The sequence below is a fragment of the Oryzias melastigma genome, linkage group LG7 (assembly GCF_002922805.2).
Source record: "Oryzias melastigma strain HK-1 linkage group LG7, ASM292280v2, whole genome shotgun sequence".
In the NCBI taxonomy this organism is placed as follows: Eukaryota; Metazoa; Chordata; class Actinopteri; order Beloniformes; family Adrianichthyidae; genus Oryzias; species Oryzias melastigma.
This window is the reverse complement of record NC_050518.1, coordinates 15,021,357-15,038,658: the sequence shown is the minus strand read 5'-3', so window position 1 is coordinate 15,038,658 and position 17,302 is coordinate 15,021,357. Positions and strand designations below refer to the sequence as shown.

At 37.3% G+C, this 17,302-nt stretch overlaps 1 protein-coding gene across 1 annotated transcript; it reads right to left on the bottom strand.

The window, feature by feature from the left end:
* Positions 1–1,751: 1,751 nt before the first annotated feature.
* LOC112159709 (rho-related GTP-binding protein Rho6) lies at positions 1,752–13,359 on the bottom strand. The gene is made up of 5 exons (XM_024293945.2): positions 12,318–13,359; positions 11,893–11,980; positions 4,381–4,490; positions 4,167–4,301; positions 1,752–4,082 (listed from the first exon to the last, which is right to left on the bottom strand). The coding sequence occupies exons 1-5, from the start codon at positions 12,435–12,437 to the stop codon at positions 3,837–3,839; spliced, it is 699 nt and encodes a 232-aa protein (XP_024149713.1). The 5' UTR covers positions 12,438–13,359; the 3' UTR covers positions 1,752–3,836.
* Between the last annotated feature and the right edge of the window lie 3,943 nt (positions 13,360–17,302).

Genomic DNA, 17,302 nt, shown 5'->3' with positions numbered 1-17,302 from the left:
CAATTATTTATTGTTAAACTTCATGTTAGGATGGCTTTTTAAAAGATGAATAAATACACATAAAGTGTTAATCTGTAGTTAACATACAAGGTTTTGCAACGGACTAAATGTATGTTACATGATGTGTTACTGTTAACTGAAATTAAAGAATGTTTTGGTACTTTAATGAAAAAAAAACTTGCATTTGATCTGATCTGAACTAGATTACAAAAACTGTAAAATGAAGTAACTAAGTAGTGGTGGGATTATAGAAGTTCAGTCATTTTCAATCAATCAAACTCTACTTTAGCCAATAATTATCACATTTAATGAATCAAACATTACATAAGTGGAGTTTTTTGCTAGTTCTTTTTTCCTAATTAATAAAATTATTTCTGTAACGACTTTGAAAAAAAAATTGTTTTTTGTCAATCTATGCTTGAAATACACAAGATCAATCAATCAAATCAGTCAATAAAAGGTAAGCAGGTGACCCAACTGATTCCAGATTATGCAAAAAAAAAACCTCACTGTGCTTCCAAAGGCCAAAAAAAAGTAGAAAACTGTGAGGCTTTAAATCTTAGCTGAAAGGATGTGCAGCTCCAACCATCATGTAGGGGAGCAGACTCTAACATGATTGACATGCTCGGATGTGGTTGTGGTGTTTCCTGGCTTTCCACAAAATCTTTTTTTTATTTTTTTTTTGCCTGAACTGACAACTGCCGGGCCACCAGAAGAGGAGCTTTGACTGACCTTGTCTACATTTATGAGCGAGGCCACATTAAATCACACCTCACACGGATACCTGCTGCATTATTTATGTACACACCGACAGCTTCTGTGCAACTTTACACCCAACAAGATGAGGAAATGATCCTTTTCTAGGGATGCAAAATATATTAGATAAGTATCAAAAAATTGATCAAGAAACTCCAGTTAAAACCACAGATATGAACAAAATGATGTTGGTTAAAAGATATAAAAAATAATAAATTTCTGGAAAATTGTAGTTTCTCTTTCTGTTTTTTTTTCTACCTTCTTTGTCTTTTTATGTAAATGTGTTGCAAACAAAAAGACATCCAATCATAAAAAAGTCATAACTTTTCCAAGTAAATACCTAAGTAAATTTCTCTGTCAAATGTCATGCATTATAATTCATTTAAATGCCATGTGAATAAGAAATATCTACATTTAGCACTTTTAATAAAAGAATCAGACTGTATCGTTTCACCAAAAAGTGAGTTGAATCCTTTATGTATCGATTCATGGACCATGTATCGTAAAGACACACACCCCTATCCTTTTCCAACTTATAAATTCGTTTAATAAATGTAAATAAAATAAAAAAAACAATCAGAGGCAATCTGTGAACTCTAGTGTGGTTTATTTTGTAATATTTTCAAAGTAAAATCAATCCCCTAGAAATAAGTTTAGTGCGTAATTCGTAAAATTGAAAAAAATGTGTATAAATTTGAAGAAAACACTATACTATTTTGCTATTAAAATGATTCCTTGAAAAGATTATTTTTCTTTCAAGACAAAAAATAAGACACTTTTTTACACTTTTTACAGTGTAAGTATTTTTAAAAAAATGGTTTTCATTTCTTCGTCCTTTATAATAATTCTTCTTGAACTTCTTTGCTTCTTTATTTGATAACAAATTGTGTAAGAACTGCAATCTGTGACCTATTCTGACATGAACAAAGGAGCAGGAAACCCAAAAGATTACATTTTTATCCAAACCTGATGTAGTTCACAATCAACAAAAAAAATAAGTTCAGGCATTTTTATTTAAATAAAAGTTTTCAAGGTAGTATGACGATTACAAATACAGAATTCAGTCAATAATTTAAGTCATGATAGGCGACTTCATACAAGCATGTTTGGATTCTGTACTAAAACAGCTTCATGAGGAAGGATATGTACAAAAACATGTCAAAACCTGGAGCGGATACAACAAAACAACGACCATAATTGTCAGGAACATGAAGATGGAAGCTTTTCATGCTGAAAACTGGCGTGATGGCTACAAAGGAACCCCGCCCTCCCCCGTTTTAACAGCCAGTGCACGGCTGCCACCAGCATGGGGTCCTTTCAGCCTCGTCTGCGTAGAAATCCCTCAACTTCATTCTGATGCTACAAAAGAAAGGTGAGTCCGTCCCTCCCTCCCTCTGCTGCGGAGACAGCAACAGACCCCCACCTGCCCCTCCCCTCTCGCCCTGTTGCTAAGCAACGCTTTAAATTTCGCTGCTCTTTTTGCAGGCTGCAAATCGTGGAGTCTTCCATAAGCCGAGCTGTCGAGAAGACGTCAGTGGAGAAAACGTCCACAGACGGAGGCACGGCGAGGGGAGAAGAGCGACAAGAACCAAATCAAAGAAGGACGGGACCAGCCCGTTTGAGGTGCAAGTCGGTGAAGAATTTGATGAATCAGAAAAAAGAAAAAATCAGATTTAAACTCGCATGTAACAATTTCAACTTAAGCTTCTGTTTGGTTACATTAGAGGATCACAGTTTTCAACTGAACACGGTTAGAACCGCCTTTGATTTTTATAGGCAGATATAAATAAATAAAACAAAATCCAGTAAAATTATCATGTATGCAATATTTGAAGCGACATTACACTTAAAAATGTGAAATTGTTTATTTCACGATAAAACATGGAAGACTGAGGACATGTCCGAATTCCCACCCTGTTCAAAAACTACAGTGTACGACTGTCTCAAGATTTTAAAAGCAATTGCGACACTTTTTTTTTAAAAAGCAAATATGGTGTCAAAAATTTCCCAAATTAAATATACGGTTAAGTACATTTTTTTGATGTACTTTGATTTGTTTTCAATAAATAGGGACAAATAATATACGTTTTCATTCATTTCCTGTTATACTTTTATTTTATATTATTTTGATGGTATGTATTGTTATTAAATAAATTTAAAAAATAATATGAACGTTTTACAAATATATTTTAATGAATCCACTGTGCTCTGATGATATTTAACAAAAAAACAAGTTAAAATAAAATGAAAAATAATTATTCGCCAATTTAGATAAGCATCTATGCACACTAGTTTTTCGCAGGGACTTCTGGGAAATTTCTGAATTGTAGATTCACACAGCCCTATAAAATGGGGAAAGCATTACACTAAGTAGTGAGGGAATTCGGACACAACCTGAGTTTTTTTGCTCGTGTCATTTTTTTTGACACAAACAAGCAATGGGCGAACATTGACACATTCATGTAAGACTGTGCCCCACTCCCCGACATCCAGTCGGATGTCAAGGACGGGAACTCAACCTCCAGCTGACAGGTTGGTCAGTGGCTAACAGATGTGCTTTCTCTGAGTGCTGCAAGAAAACTTTAAAACTCAAAAGAGAAAGAAGCTCAAATGTTGAAAAGATGCTTTCCTGTCAGATCTGTCGCTGGAAGAGGTGTAAAATCCGTCTTTGATTAAAGAAGGTTAATCTTGGAGTTAAGAGTCTGTGATCCACTCTAACTTGCTCATGGTTACAGTGACAGGTCACCTGAGGGATTTTTCTCCCCAAGCTCCCCATCTCTGTCACATTTTACGTTTCATCCCGCCACTCCAGCAGTAGTGTGACCTTTACCAGACATCATGGCAGAGTGATGGAAGGGAAAGGACACGACTACGAAGCTACACACACTTTATATCACTTTAACACAGTCAAAAGAGTGGAAATATGCGGCTATTTTTGCTGATTTAAAGCAGTTTGAGGTGAGTCTGGATATTACTGAATGTTAAAGTTCGAAGCTTTATATGAAGTTTGCATCATTGCTTTGCTTTGCCCCCAAACTGCCCCAGCTGCAGTGCAGTTCACAGGCGTGTCACAGTGGGCTTCACATGATGGAGCAGCTTTTGGACCTGTCCTTGCTGAAGCTGGAGGAGAGTAGCTCTGTCTTGCTGGGCAGGTGGAGCAGTCTTTTGGAGAGGCGGCGGACCGGGCTGGGTTTGTCCGCAGCCTGCAGCTTGTTGGTGCAGGCCAGGGCGGCGGTACGGAAGACGCTGTGGATGCTCTTCTCTGACGTGAAGGCCGAGCACTCCAGGTACGCAGCAGCTCCCAGCTGCTTGGCAAAGCATGAACCCTATGAAATGAAGACCAGAACTCATGTTTACCTGACACCAAACTGAGCAAAGGGCTTTTATTGTGAAAAGATCAGTGGGCGAACCTGTTCCTGGGAGATTGGAGCCTGTTTCTGATGGGACAGCTCCATGCGTGTGCAGACGTCTGTGCGCAGGTCTGTCTTGCAGCCTATGAGGAGGACTCGAGTGCTGGGACAAAAGTCCTGAATTTCTGCTTTCCACTGCAAACAAAGAGGAAAACGTCGATCTTTTGACTGCAAACGGTAGTTCAGACGAGAACCAGATTCCAGCTCTCCAAACCTTCTTCAGCGCGGCGTCTACCGTGTCCGGCCGGCTGATGTCGAAGCAGAGCAGCACCGCGTCAGAGTCGCTGTAGCAGAGGGGCCTGACGTTGTCGTAGTACGGTGAGCCTAGAGGGACAAAAGATGAACTAGTATGAAATAAACAAGCTAAATGTTCTGATGCTGTATTTGTTTCCCTTTTATATAATGAAAATGAGCCAAAAAAATGCAAGAAAAACCAAAAATTTTATTAAGGCTGATCTTATTTCACAAATAAATTATTGGGGAAGCGTAGCTTATCTGCCCTTTCTGTATTCTGACACACATGTAAAGTCCTTTATCGCTGTGTTTTTGTACTAACTTGCTTTTAAATTGATTTCATCAACCAAATGATACAATATTTTTGTTATTTTTATATAGTTTCATTCCTTTTTTTTTTAAAGTTCAGGGCCTGATGATTTTATTTTAATATTTGAGCCCGATATAGATACAGATAACATTTATATTTCTCTGACCAACAATTAATATTTTTATTAAATACCAATAAGTTCAAGATTTTACAGATTAAGTTGGAAAATAATTGATTTTATTAATTAAAATGACAGAGAAGTTTAACTTTTTCCAAATTTTGAAAGACAGTTAGTCAATTAAGAAAACATTTGAAGATGAATAAAATTCCTCCATTATGGGATTAGTAATCCCATAACTCAATACATTCGGAGCAGCCTCGGTGCGTTCAGTGGCGGTGTGGAATTTCTCATACTGACTCCTTTGTCGTGCAACATTGTAAAAAACTCCACAACCCTTCCCAGACAGAACTGCTGGAAGCCTGAAAGCTTCCGACAAATCCTTTTCGTGTTGAGGTACGCTCGCTAGCTTCAGGGTTTTGACGATGTTCAGTTTTTCCGTAAAAGTCCATTTTAAGAATGGCTTACAGAATGAATCAACTAAATCAACTTTTCCGCCTTCTTCCATTGTTAACTGCAAAACAGCGAGTAATTCACACAACAGCTACAGCCGATGGCCTGAAACAGAGTACAGAAGAAGGTAGCTTTAGTAGCGCCAGCTTTGACCATCCAATCAGAGACGATTATGTCATCTTCCGTCCTCATGAAGCTACAGACACTAACTCAAATTTACATAAACATAATTCACTCTATACAAAAGGTTTGTAACTTTTATCTAAAGTGCAGTAACCTTAAATGGAGCTTTCAATGTTCAATATTCCACCACTTCGTACACAACCTGCTGTTTTCTAACCTACAGTCACTGAAGTCAGTTTGTGATTGAACTCGTGTCAGCCGACAAATCAGAATCCCTTCTGATCAGTTTGATACCTTAATCCTCCCAATTCATAAGAACATTGATGTATTTGTCAAGTTTCCATTCTAAAACTGAACCAAAGTGTGAATTTTTATGATAAATGATACTTTTTGATAATAAAAAACAAGCATGAATGCAGGTTTATCCTGACAAAAATACAAAAAAATGATTTGATGGTTATGATGAACTCATATTGAGTTGAAATCAATTAAATTAATGGGTTTGGATTTGTTATTAGTTTTAATTTTAACAATTTGCTCTAAATAAAATGCAAAAATGTTTCTTTATTGAATTAGAGCAGAAATCTACTTAAATGGCCTTCTTTCATGGACAGTCCCAACTTTTCCTGAGTCACTAAGGTTCCCTTTTATTTTCAGTTTCCCAATTCCCTTTTCCATCTGAATTGATGGTCAAACATCAAGTCTAAACCTAACAAATGTCACCTCAAAGCTACAAGTTCTCACCAAATCTGATTCTGTCCTCAGTTCTGACTTTATGCTTAAAGATTGGACAGACACACCTTACAAAAGAAAATCTGCAACAAAAAAGTCTCTGACTTCCTCCCTTTTCTATAAACAGGACAACTATGTGTCAATGTTTAACTCTCAGGAAGGCTCCGGTGCTATAAACAGACCGGCAGGATGTCCACTCTCTATTGTCCACCTCATCACCCTTCACAAAACCCACAATTTCATTTCCTCGTCCTTTTCCTCAGGAGCCAAATGTGCTCTGGAAGATGAGGATGCAGTTGGAAGAGGCTTCTGGGCTTCCATATGGACCAATCATAAATTTGCATAATTTGCAGTCTACTGAGACACTAATGCATCTATTCAATCCCTCAGTTTATTCTATTTTTTACTGAGCTCTGTTTTAAAAAGCACATATGTGTCTCTGTGAGGGAATCGGAATGTGTCACACATAACCATCCAGGCTGATGTAAGGCTAGAGAAAGAGGAGGCAGACAGATATAAAGGGTACACAACCTCCAGCTTCCACCCCCACACGCACCAGCCCCCCCTCGCCTAAACACACAGACTCCTTGTAGCCTGGCAAACACCGGCTTCATGGTGGAATCCGTCTGCGGCGCCGTAAGAAGAGGGACATGAAAGAAAATGCAGAAAAGATCAAACTCTCTTTGTAGGAACTGGAGATTTTAATGCAGAAATGTTTAGACATAAATGACCTTTGTGTTTTGTTTTAATGGAAGACAAACACGAGAACCGAGTTATATACGGGCTTGATTCAGTGAAGATGAAATTTCATGCATAATTTATTTATTTATTTTTTATTAAACCTTTTTTTTTTACCAGGAAATCCCATTGAGATTAGATCTATTGTTCAAGGGAGACCTGACCCAAAAGGCATCCACAAAATAAACTAGTCCCTCTCGTATTTAGCCATGTTGTGATCACACCATCCATCCATCAATCCATCCATCAATCCATCCATCAATCCATCCATCAATCCATCCATCAATCCATCCATCAATCCATCCATCCATCAATCCATCCATCAATCCATCCATCAATCCATCCATCCATCCATCCATCAATCCATCCATCCATCCATCCATCCATATTCCAAGCGGGCTAAATCCCTTTTAAAATCACTGGGTTGCTGGAGCCTATGTTTGCCACTGTTGTGCAAAAGCCGTATATATCCTGGACAGGAAGCAAGTCTCTCCAATTCAACCAATTCTTGCATATTATTTTGAATCAACAACTTCGTCCAATCACTGCAACTTCGTTCAATCACCGCAACTTCGTTCAGTTGCTGCAACGTTGTTCAATCACCTCAACTTTGTCCAATCACTGCAACTTTGTTCAATCACCGCAACTTCGTTCAGTCACTGCAACGTTGTTCAATCACCGCAACTTCGTTCAGTCACTGCAACGTTGTTCAATCACCGCAACTTTGTACAATCACTGCAACTTTGTACAATCACTGCAACTTCCTCCAGTAACCGCAACTTCCTCCAGTAACCGCAACTTCATATAGTAACCGCAACTTTGTCCAATCACTGCAACTTTGTACAATCACTGCAACTTCCTCCAGTAACTGCAACTTCGTCCAATCACTGCAACTTTGTACAATCACTGCAACTTCCTCCAGTAACTGCAACTTCGTCCATTCACTATAACTTTGTCCAATTGCCCTCATGTCCAATAAGTTCCACCATCCAAATTTCCACACCGATCAAGTTTAGAGAACTTAAACATCATCAGTCTGACCAGTTAAAGGCTCCCCTACATGAAGATTTGAAGGTCCTCATCTCCTTGTGATGGTCATGCTGACTAAGTATCTCAACAAAAACCACAACTAACCACAACTGTGGGTTTGAAAACCATGTAGTGTTGAGATTCCTCAGGGGGAACATGAGCTCATAAATGATCAACTTTCCTGTTTAATTGCAAACCCCCAAAAAAGAATTCATTGTTCTTTTACTGAATAAATTACATTTATGGTTTGAAAAGGAACAAAACTAATACAACTTCTTCATGAAAACTTAAAAAAATGTTTTGTTTTCAATATAAATATAATGTTAGACAATTTTGAGTAAAACTTCCTTAATTGTTTAAGTTTCACCGTTGCTAAAAAAATAAAAAAAAGTTGATTTCATTTCAAAATTAATCACTGTTTAATGAAGAAATTCATTACAATGTTCAACTCTTGAGAGATTACATCCAATGATGCAACTGATTTAAAAAGTGTCCGTCCTCCTACAGCCTTTAAAACTAATGTTGAAAAAGAACCACATGGGGGAAACTGGGCAATGACCTGAAGGTAGCTGGGACCACAGGATCAAAGGTGACAGATTCAAATCCTGCGGAGCTCCAAAGGCAGCCCTCCTTAATCCAGCACACGTCTATAAAGTTCTCCAGAGACCATCTGGATGATCCAGACGATTGGGAGAATGTCAGGAAGTCAGATGAAACCAAAACTAGAAATCTGAGTTGAAGGAATCCTACAGCGTACCCACCATGAAGCACGGAGGTGGAACCATCATGCTTTTCTGCTAAGGTGACAGGACAACCGAGGAAGAGGATGAATTGGGCAATGTTTATTAAACCTTTGGGCAGTGAAGAAGAAACATGGCTGAATCTTCCAGCATGATCTCAAACATATTGTAACAAAAGGAAGGTCTACATAAGGAATACTCTGGACCTTTATCTACTAAAGAATCATGTTGGAGGAGTTGAACGCTCTTGAGAAGATCTCCATGGAAGAATGGACCAAAATAGCAGCTACCATTCGAACAAACCTGCTGAAGACCTACAGGAAATGACCTCTGTCATTGTCAACCAGGATTATATTAAAAAAAGTATTAAACAAATGTTTTCTGTTCCATCATTGAAAAAAATTCTTTAAAAATCAAACAATCTGATTTCCTGGATTATTTTACATTTAGTTTCGTATGATAAAGATTACAGACCTAAGTCATGTTTATTGACTGACAAATACATTTTGGTGTTAATAAAAAATATACTTGCTAATTTTTTTTGTTTATTTTACTTTGTGAAGAAATTCTCAAAATAAAAGAATGAGCATTGATAGAAACTACACAGACGGAGAATCACATATGATTGAGCTGCAAATAAAAATCAATCTTACACAACGTTCATTCCAGAAAGTCCAGAAAGTTTCTACTTTGTAGGAGACAAACACACAAACCTACATTTGCTTTCAGTTACGTAAGAGCTTTTTATGTTTTTTAGGCCCCACACAGCAGAATGCAGAGAGGTCAAGCTAATATTTTCTCTCAGTATCTCTGGCTTCTGCCTTCTGCTCCGAGTGTCTAAATCCGACATGCTTGCCCTCACTCATGCAGACTTCCACCTCCTGCTTGGAAAGAGGCAACCCCCCCAAAACAAAAAAAAAAAACCTCTCTGCAGGCCAACTGGCACTGCTCGACTTCCTCTGAACAGAGCCTGAAGCTCGGCGTTCAGACGGAGCGGTTATGAAAGGCGTCCATCATTATTACACAATTCTGCAGCATGTTTAGGTCATCCGTTTACATCGAGATCTAAAAAGAGAGACGTTTTATTCACCTCCCAATATGCTGCTATGTGTGAAAAATGTGTGCATGCATTCAGATCATTAGAGCTGCTATGTGACCGTCTGCCCTCCACCAAAGAGAGACATTAATATTACTAAATATTTGATCCTAAGCTCAAAACAAATGTTATGTAAATAAAAAATACAGGTCTTTGTAGTGCTGATAGTTTATTTTACAAAACAGGATTTGTGTGATTGCTGCATCCTTTGCCCTTTACTGCCTAAAACATATAAAGTTTATAAAACAAACATAAAGTTTATTTTTAAAGTCCCACTCCGATCGTCTTTTCATGTATTATAAAAACGTTCCAGATATTCTTTTAATCATGAAAATGCTGTTTTTATCCTAATTTTTTATTTTAAAACTGTTGTTTTCTAGGGCATAGTTTATGCAACCCCTTACCACCACCTATAAATGAAAGCTCTGTGTTTACGTCTTCTCCCTCTAGCTTACAGCCCTCCATGATAAATCGAAAATATATCAACATCGCGATATTAGCTTGTTTAGCATGTTTACTCACATGCATAGACAGATAAATCATTGAGGGTATGTGTCACTATATTGTGTACTATGTAGGGCATTTGCTATTTAGTAATGCTGTCTGAATCTACTATTCCAAAATAGACATTTCCCAGAAGTCTTTGCAAAAAAAAAAAAACAACAAAAAAAAAACGGTGTGCATTGATGGTCACAACATTGGCAAATATAGACCACAATGCATTGTGTTTGAACAATTTTGCACAAAAAAGGGTTTATATAACTTTTTAATAAAGCATCAATGTTTTCATTATCAGACACAGTGGATTTATAAATAAACGTAAAACGCTCTTATTGATTAGTTCTTCATTTTGTCTAATCGGTGATGTCATACTTGCCATTTTTTTTTTTAAAAAGTAGAGAGTATGGTGTCCAAACTGCTTTTAAAGTCCAGGGCACTAGATAGTCCTGTACTATACATTTTTTAGTAGTTACGTATTAGGATGGGAATTCAGACAGAATATGTTTTTTAAAAAGTCCAACTGCACACTTCCTGCATTGTTCTTAATTCTTGTCCATATTAGTTTTGAACTGCACTATCAGAAAGATAGATAATTGTTCTTTAGTGTGTTTCCCTGACATATAAGTTCTTGCCTTTCTCCTACAGAAATAACTTGCAGTCTAATTAATGTTGATTTTTAATTAAATAAAACTGTTGCAATGAAATGATGCAATAGTGTTATTATTATGCTGTGTCCATGTATCACTTCTTCATAACATTGATCACTAACATCACACATTGCAAGTTTATCCTCATATTGTTCAACTCCCCTTTTCACACCCTAAACTTAACGTTACCAAAAATGGCGAGCGATACTGGAGATGTCCAACGGTACAGTTTTGAGTCAGGTACCAGCTTGGACAAAGAAAACAATGGAAGCGTATTTTCTACATCACAAATATAATCTTTTTAAAAAAATTTTCCATCCTGATTCACAACGATTTTGTTAAAGAAATACTCAATTTCTTTTATATATATCTCCTCTTTCATCAAAGAAATGCCACAAGAACATGTTAAAACCCCTCAAAATTCCATTTTAATCAAAGTGGATCAAAACCTACTTCTGCATTACATCATTTAACCTTTCTCATAGATATCTTTTGAGGGTTTCGTGTTTTTTTCATCATCCAGGAGCAGGGTTGGACAGCTTTCCTGCTAATTTTCCAACATAACCTGCTCTGCTATGTCTTAATTGGAAGGACACACCTGATGCAGGTAATCAACGGATGTCTGGAAATACATCCGCCCCGTTCTAGGGTCAAAATAAAGGCATTCTCACCACAAAAGCAGTTAAAATTCCACTTGAAGTGGATCTCGGGGTCCCTGCATTGAATCTAATCTGCCACAATCAACAGAAGGGAGATCCGGCTGATTTCACCTGAGTGAAAAGCTGCTTAACCGAGCTCAAACAGGACGGACAGATAGCCACGTCTGAGTAAACAGTGAGAGCAACAATGACTGAGACGGGGCATCGTTCACGTGAGCCGACTCCCGGCTGACCGACCTGTCAGGACTGCAAACACATTCCAGATTGCCCATGAATGCAGGAATGAAGTGACTGCCTTAGCTCTGAGGGAACTTCAACTGATAAGGATGGACAACCATCAACTCACCTGATGTATCCCAAAGACTGAGCTCCACACGCTGGTCTTCTAGATTCAGGCTGGCCGTGTAGTTCTCAAACACAGTGGGGACGTAAGTCTAGAAACAGGAGATTTAGGACACATTTTAAACAATGTTCAAGGAAATAGAATGATGCAATAAAAATACAGGTTTACTTTGATCTATTTTAAACTAAATAATTAATTGTATCCGTCCAAATATTCTCTGAGTTATATAGAATTCAAGTGAAACCATTTATTAATACTTAATTAATTGATTTCATCCACAGAAGTGTTTAACCATAGTTTTAATTCAATAAGAAGAAAACTTTATTGTCTCCTAGGGACAAATCAGGTGACTAATTCTACTTCTCTTCATCTGTGACCTTTAAATGTTCATTATTGAATGAGAGCTCCAGCTGTGTTCGGGTACAAACCTCTGGATAGCTGTCCTTCACGAACACTTGCAGCATCGCCGTTTTACCGCATTGGACGTCCCCGACCAGCACCAGCTTACACCGCGCCACGAACGGCTGCGGGGGTCGTCGCTCCTTCATGGTGACAGAGGTGGGGGGCTTCAGGGACACGGCGAGGAGGAAGGAGGGAAGTAATGTTACCTAAATTCTCCGGCTGTGAGGAGGAGGAGGTAGCAGCAGCGGTGAATATGTCAGCAGAGAGACGGCATCAGTTTGAGAGTCGAGAGTCGCTGCGGAACTTTATACCGGGCCGCCGACCAATCAGGGAGTGCGACGGTGATGACGCCATACCTTCAGGCTGGAAGCGCCCGCGTGGGAAAGAGTTAATGTGTGGATTACAAAATAAAAGAATCAAAGTGAAGATCATTTTAAAAATAAAAATAAAAAAGGAATTAAAATTATTCAAGATGGTGTCACATTTTATAATGTAGAAAGTGTACTGTCATAGCATTTATTATTATTTAGTTCATTATTATTTATTTATTATTATGTATTATTAGTGCAATAGTAATTTTAAGTATTACAATATGACTGGTTTAGAAACAAGAGTAGGGATAAAAATAGTGAATTTATTAAAAAAAAAAGTAAATAATTAATATTTCTGGTAAAGTCCTGTTTTAGATTAAATAAATTTTAAAAATGCCTCTACACTCACTTAGTTACACACAGTTGTAAATTAAAAAAAAAAACATATTTAAAACATATGTTTTAATGAGAAGTACTCACAGTCATATTACAGATATTAAACGTAATCCAATATCAAAAGTAATTTTTTTCTTGTCATTTGATTTTTTTTTTCTACAGTTTAGACAGGTATCTGCTACTAACTAACTATGTAGCCATTAAGGGGCCCAAGTCTGGTTTTCCCTGTACCTGTCCCCAGCCTGGTTAAGCAGGGTTGTGTCAGGAAGGGAATGTGGCATAAAAATCTCTGCCAAGCCACCTGTGGTCGCTGTGGTGACACCTGAAGCGATGTGCCAAAAGGTGAACAGCATCTTATATGAGAGTTTTATATTATGACTGGTTTAGAAACAACAACACTAAGGAGATATAAACAAAAAAGAGGCAAATTTTTATATATATATACTTTTATATATAAATGAATGTAATCAATTCAATGATTTTTTAATTAAATTGTAAAGAAAAATATTTTTAAGGAAATATCAACAGCTGTAAATAAAAACAAATAGTTAATATTTTTTCTTTTTTATTTAATTTCCCCTGGAAAATATAGTAAAAACAACAATCTTGCAGGGAAAATGAAAGCGAGCAGAATGAATAAAAACTGAGTTTTCTGCCCTGTTACATACATGCAATCAACATAAGGTACATGTACACATTGTTACTTAAAATAACTTGCGGCATATAAACATCAAAAACAGTTGAGAAAATATTAAAAAGAAAGAATTTATAAGTACTTTCAAATAAAAAATAATTGGGTTGGGTGTTTTAGTAACACTTGTGGTCTGTCAAATATTGTGTTTTTTTCATTCACCTCCTAACTTCTATGTGTTTTTGAACATTTTATGCTATGGGATGTTGTGTCCCAAAAACTATTTGATGTACACCAATATGTGAGTTTTAGTTGGTGACATTTTCCCATTACACATCCATCAATAGTAAACGATAGGGTAGCAGCAAAGGGAAAAACATGTTACAGAAATTATACACTTGGACATTAAGTAAGGGTTGTCATCAGCTTGTTGAATGTGGAGTAAACTGAGATTGCTTTATAAAACCTAACAGAATGAACAGTTTTTTCCTGTCAGTCATGTGTTTTTATATTTATTTACCTGTATGTAAGTCAAATAAGCTAAAAATGTATTAAAAATCATATATTGTTATATCTGGTAGAAGAGGTAGACACTGAATCCACTTTGATCGCTGAATGATGAACAGTCACAGAGCAGTCACATGGAAAGTACAGTGATCCTCCACTGTTTATTTTGGACCTGATGGGGATTTTTGTTGTCTCATTCCCTGTTCCAGGAAGCATCCAATTTCTCAGAGGTGTATGTTTGATTTCCAACCGAAACTGAAAGCTGATACACTAAAGAGCAGGAATTGTAGATAGAAAGTTTTTTGTGGAATATTCAAAATCAGTGGTGTTTTCCAACGCTAATAAAGGATTCTCTTTTTATTTTTTGGGGGGGGGTGACTCCCGAACAGAGAACAGTTTGACTTCATCAATGTGAACTATAAAAGACTTGCTGTGTTTTCCATGTGGATGGAGAAAGTGTTCAACTGCCACAAAGACATGTTATATTAGGAAAGGATGAATGTAAAACTCAACTGAACCTGAGGTCCTCTGAGGTCATAAAGTATGATAATTTTGTTGTATATTCTTGCTATAAAACACAGTATCATTCATTATGCCTTTAATACTTTATTCTAAGCTTACTATAAGTACTATTAGATATTTTTCATAAGAGAAAAGGTTGTGGTTTGGTAAATAATGTGTCTTTTCTAGATGCAGATGCAGTCTGACAGTGCAGCGGTTAACACTCTTGCCTTTCATCAGAAAAGTCCTGGTTCAAATCCTAGTTGGCTACTTTCTGCAGTATGTGGAGTTTGCATGTTCTTCCTGTGCATGTCTTAGTTTTCTCTGGGCTCTCCTGCTCTCCACTACAGTCCAAAACAAATTTATCCTTTTGATATCAATGAAGTTCAATTCGGGCTGCACGGTGGCGCAGTGGTTAGCGCTCTTGCCTCACAGCGAGAAGGCCCCGGTTCGACTCCCGGCTGGGACCTTTCTGTGTGGAGTTTGCATGTTCTCCCCGTGCATGCGTGGGTTTTCACCGGGGACTCCGGCTTCCTCCCACCGTCCAAAAACATGCTTCATAGGTGAATTGGTGACTCTAAATTGGCCCTAGGTGTGAATGTGAGAGTGAATGTGTGTGATTGAGGCCCTGAGACAGACTGGCGACCTGTCCAGAGTGTACCCCGCCTTCGCCCTTCAGTAGCCGGGATAGGCTCTGGCACCCCCGCGACCCCGAAAGGGACGAAGCGGCCAAGAAGATGGATGGATGGATGAAGTTCAATTCAAAAACATGCTTCATAGGTTAACTGGTATCTCTAATTTGCCCCAAGATGTGATTGTGTGGCCATTCACAGACTGGTGACCTGTTCAGGGTGTACCCTGCCTTCACCTAACAGTAGCTTGCTTGGCTCCAGCAACCATGTGACCCCAGAAAGGATACAGGGGATTCTAAGGAAGGAAGTAGTGGTAAAAAAATAATAATGATATCCTGTTTTATGCCCAAAAATGTGAAGTGTTCAGCTTTAACGTGTGTTTATTACACTGAAATTATAACACATTTTAATTGTACTTTTTTTTATCTTTTAACCTCCTAAAACCCTAGCTAACATTTGAATTAACCCTCTACACACATAGTCATGGAGCCCCAGTCAAGCAGAGTTGACTAGTGTGGTAAAATGTGATGTCTGCGAATGTCTTAAGAGGTAAGGGAAATTGCTCTTAAATATTTTCTCCAGACCCGTAAAATTTTAAATGACGAGGTGCCATTTTTTAATATTCTGATGACTGACCCAATTACTTGTTATACAAAGAAATAACACTCAATCACCATAATTTACCAAATTTTGAAGCTAACTACTTGTGGCTCAGAGAATAACACTGAAGAGCAACACGTTCCTTATAACTCTGTGAATTCCAATTTAGGATCAGAGACCACTGTTTGATACACATTTTGTACAAAATATTGTGCATATCCTTTTTTGTGAAAAAAAACATTATAAAAATAAACTAGACTGGATGCAGAGACACACTGTATAAATGTGTGGATATGATGAAGGCATGTTTAAAGGTTGCATGTTTTTCTGGTCCAGCAAAGTTTCGGCTTTGTTAAAATGTGCTTTATATAGCTAAATGAATGTTAAATTGGATCATTTTATGTCTTTATTAAAACTTTATTTTAGTTTGTAAATCTTACAGTGCAAATAAGTATTGCTTAAGCATTGGTGACAGTTTCATGTAGTATTATTGTCTCATACTGAGTAATCCTGCACTGGGAAATTTTATGCATGAGTCTAGGGTGAGGCAACTTTGTGTATTTCAGTTTATGTGTAACAATGTTAATGCCTTTAAATTCTCAGAACTAAAAGCTGATGGGGTGGTTCAGCATGAGTGAACCGGTTTTGTGATAATCTTGTACCAAGAGAATTTTCAGGCACTGCTCTGATAAAGACAGTCTTGTTTCAATTTACTGAATGATTCACTGTTGTTGCAGACTTGAATAAAGGCCAGTGATTCATTTTATTCTGTTCCACCATTCTCCATATATGCCTGTTAAGAAATCTAGAGTTGTAGCGCCCTCTAAAGGTGTAAAGAGGCAAACTCAGTGTCAGCATGCAGTAAGGATGCCTGCAAAGGAATAAAAGGTTGGTTGTTGTCTGCTGGTGTTGTGCTGAAGCATCCAAGTCATTTCGATTAAAAAAAAAAAAAAAAAATTAAGTATGAGAATAAGGCAAAGTAACTGAGAAGGATCTATGTCAGTTTCATGGAATAAACTCTTTACCTGAGAAAATAATCTGCTTCTGGAGCGCGTCTTATGAGTTTTGGGAAAGAAATTAGATTTTTCTAGTAAGCTGAACTGAACTAAACCAAAAAAGCCCACATTGTTCTGGTGTTATATGCTGTCTTTTTAATCTTTTTAATACATTCATACAATTTGCACACATCTATCATAAATCCTTCAAATCTGTGAGTTGTTTTTCTTACTCTACACTTATGTATGTAAAATTTAGATTGGAGAAGTAATACATTTGTACTACGTTCTACATTTTTTGTCATCCAAGTTAAAATATGTGAGAATTTGTTCGAAATGTATTATAATAGTAATCTTTAATTTGGTACTTATAACAAAATGTAATTTGATCCAGAATTCAAGTGGGAATTTACATTGGTAGAAAAGGTAAAGAACCAA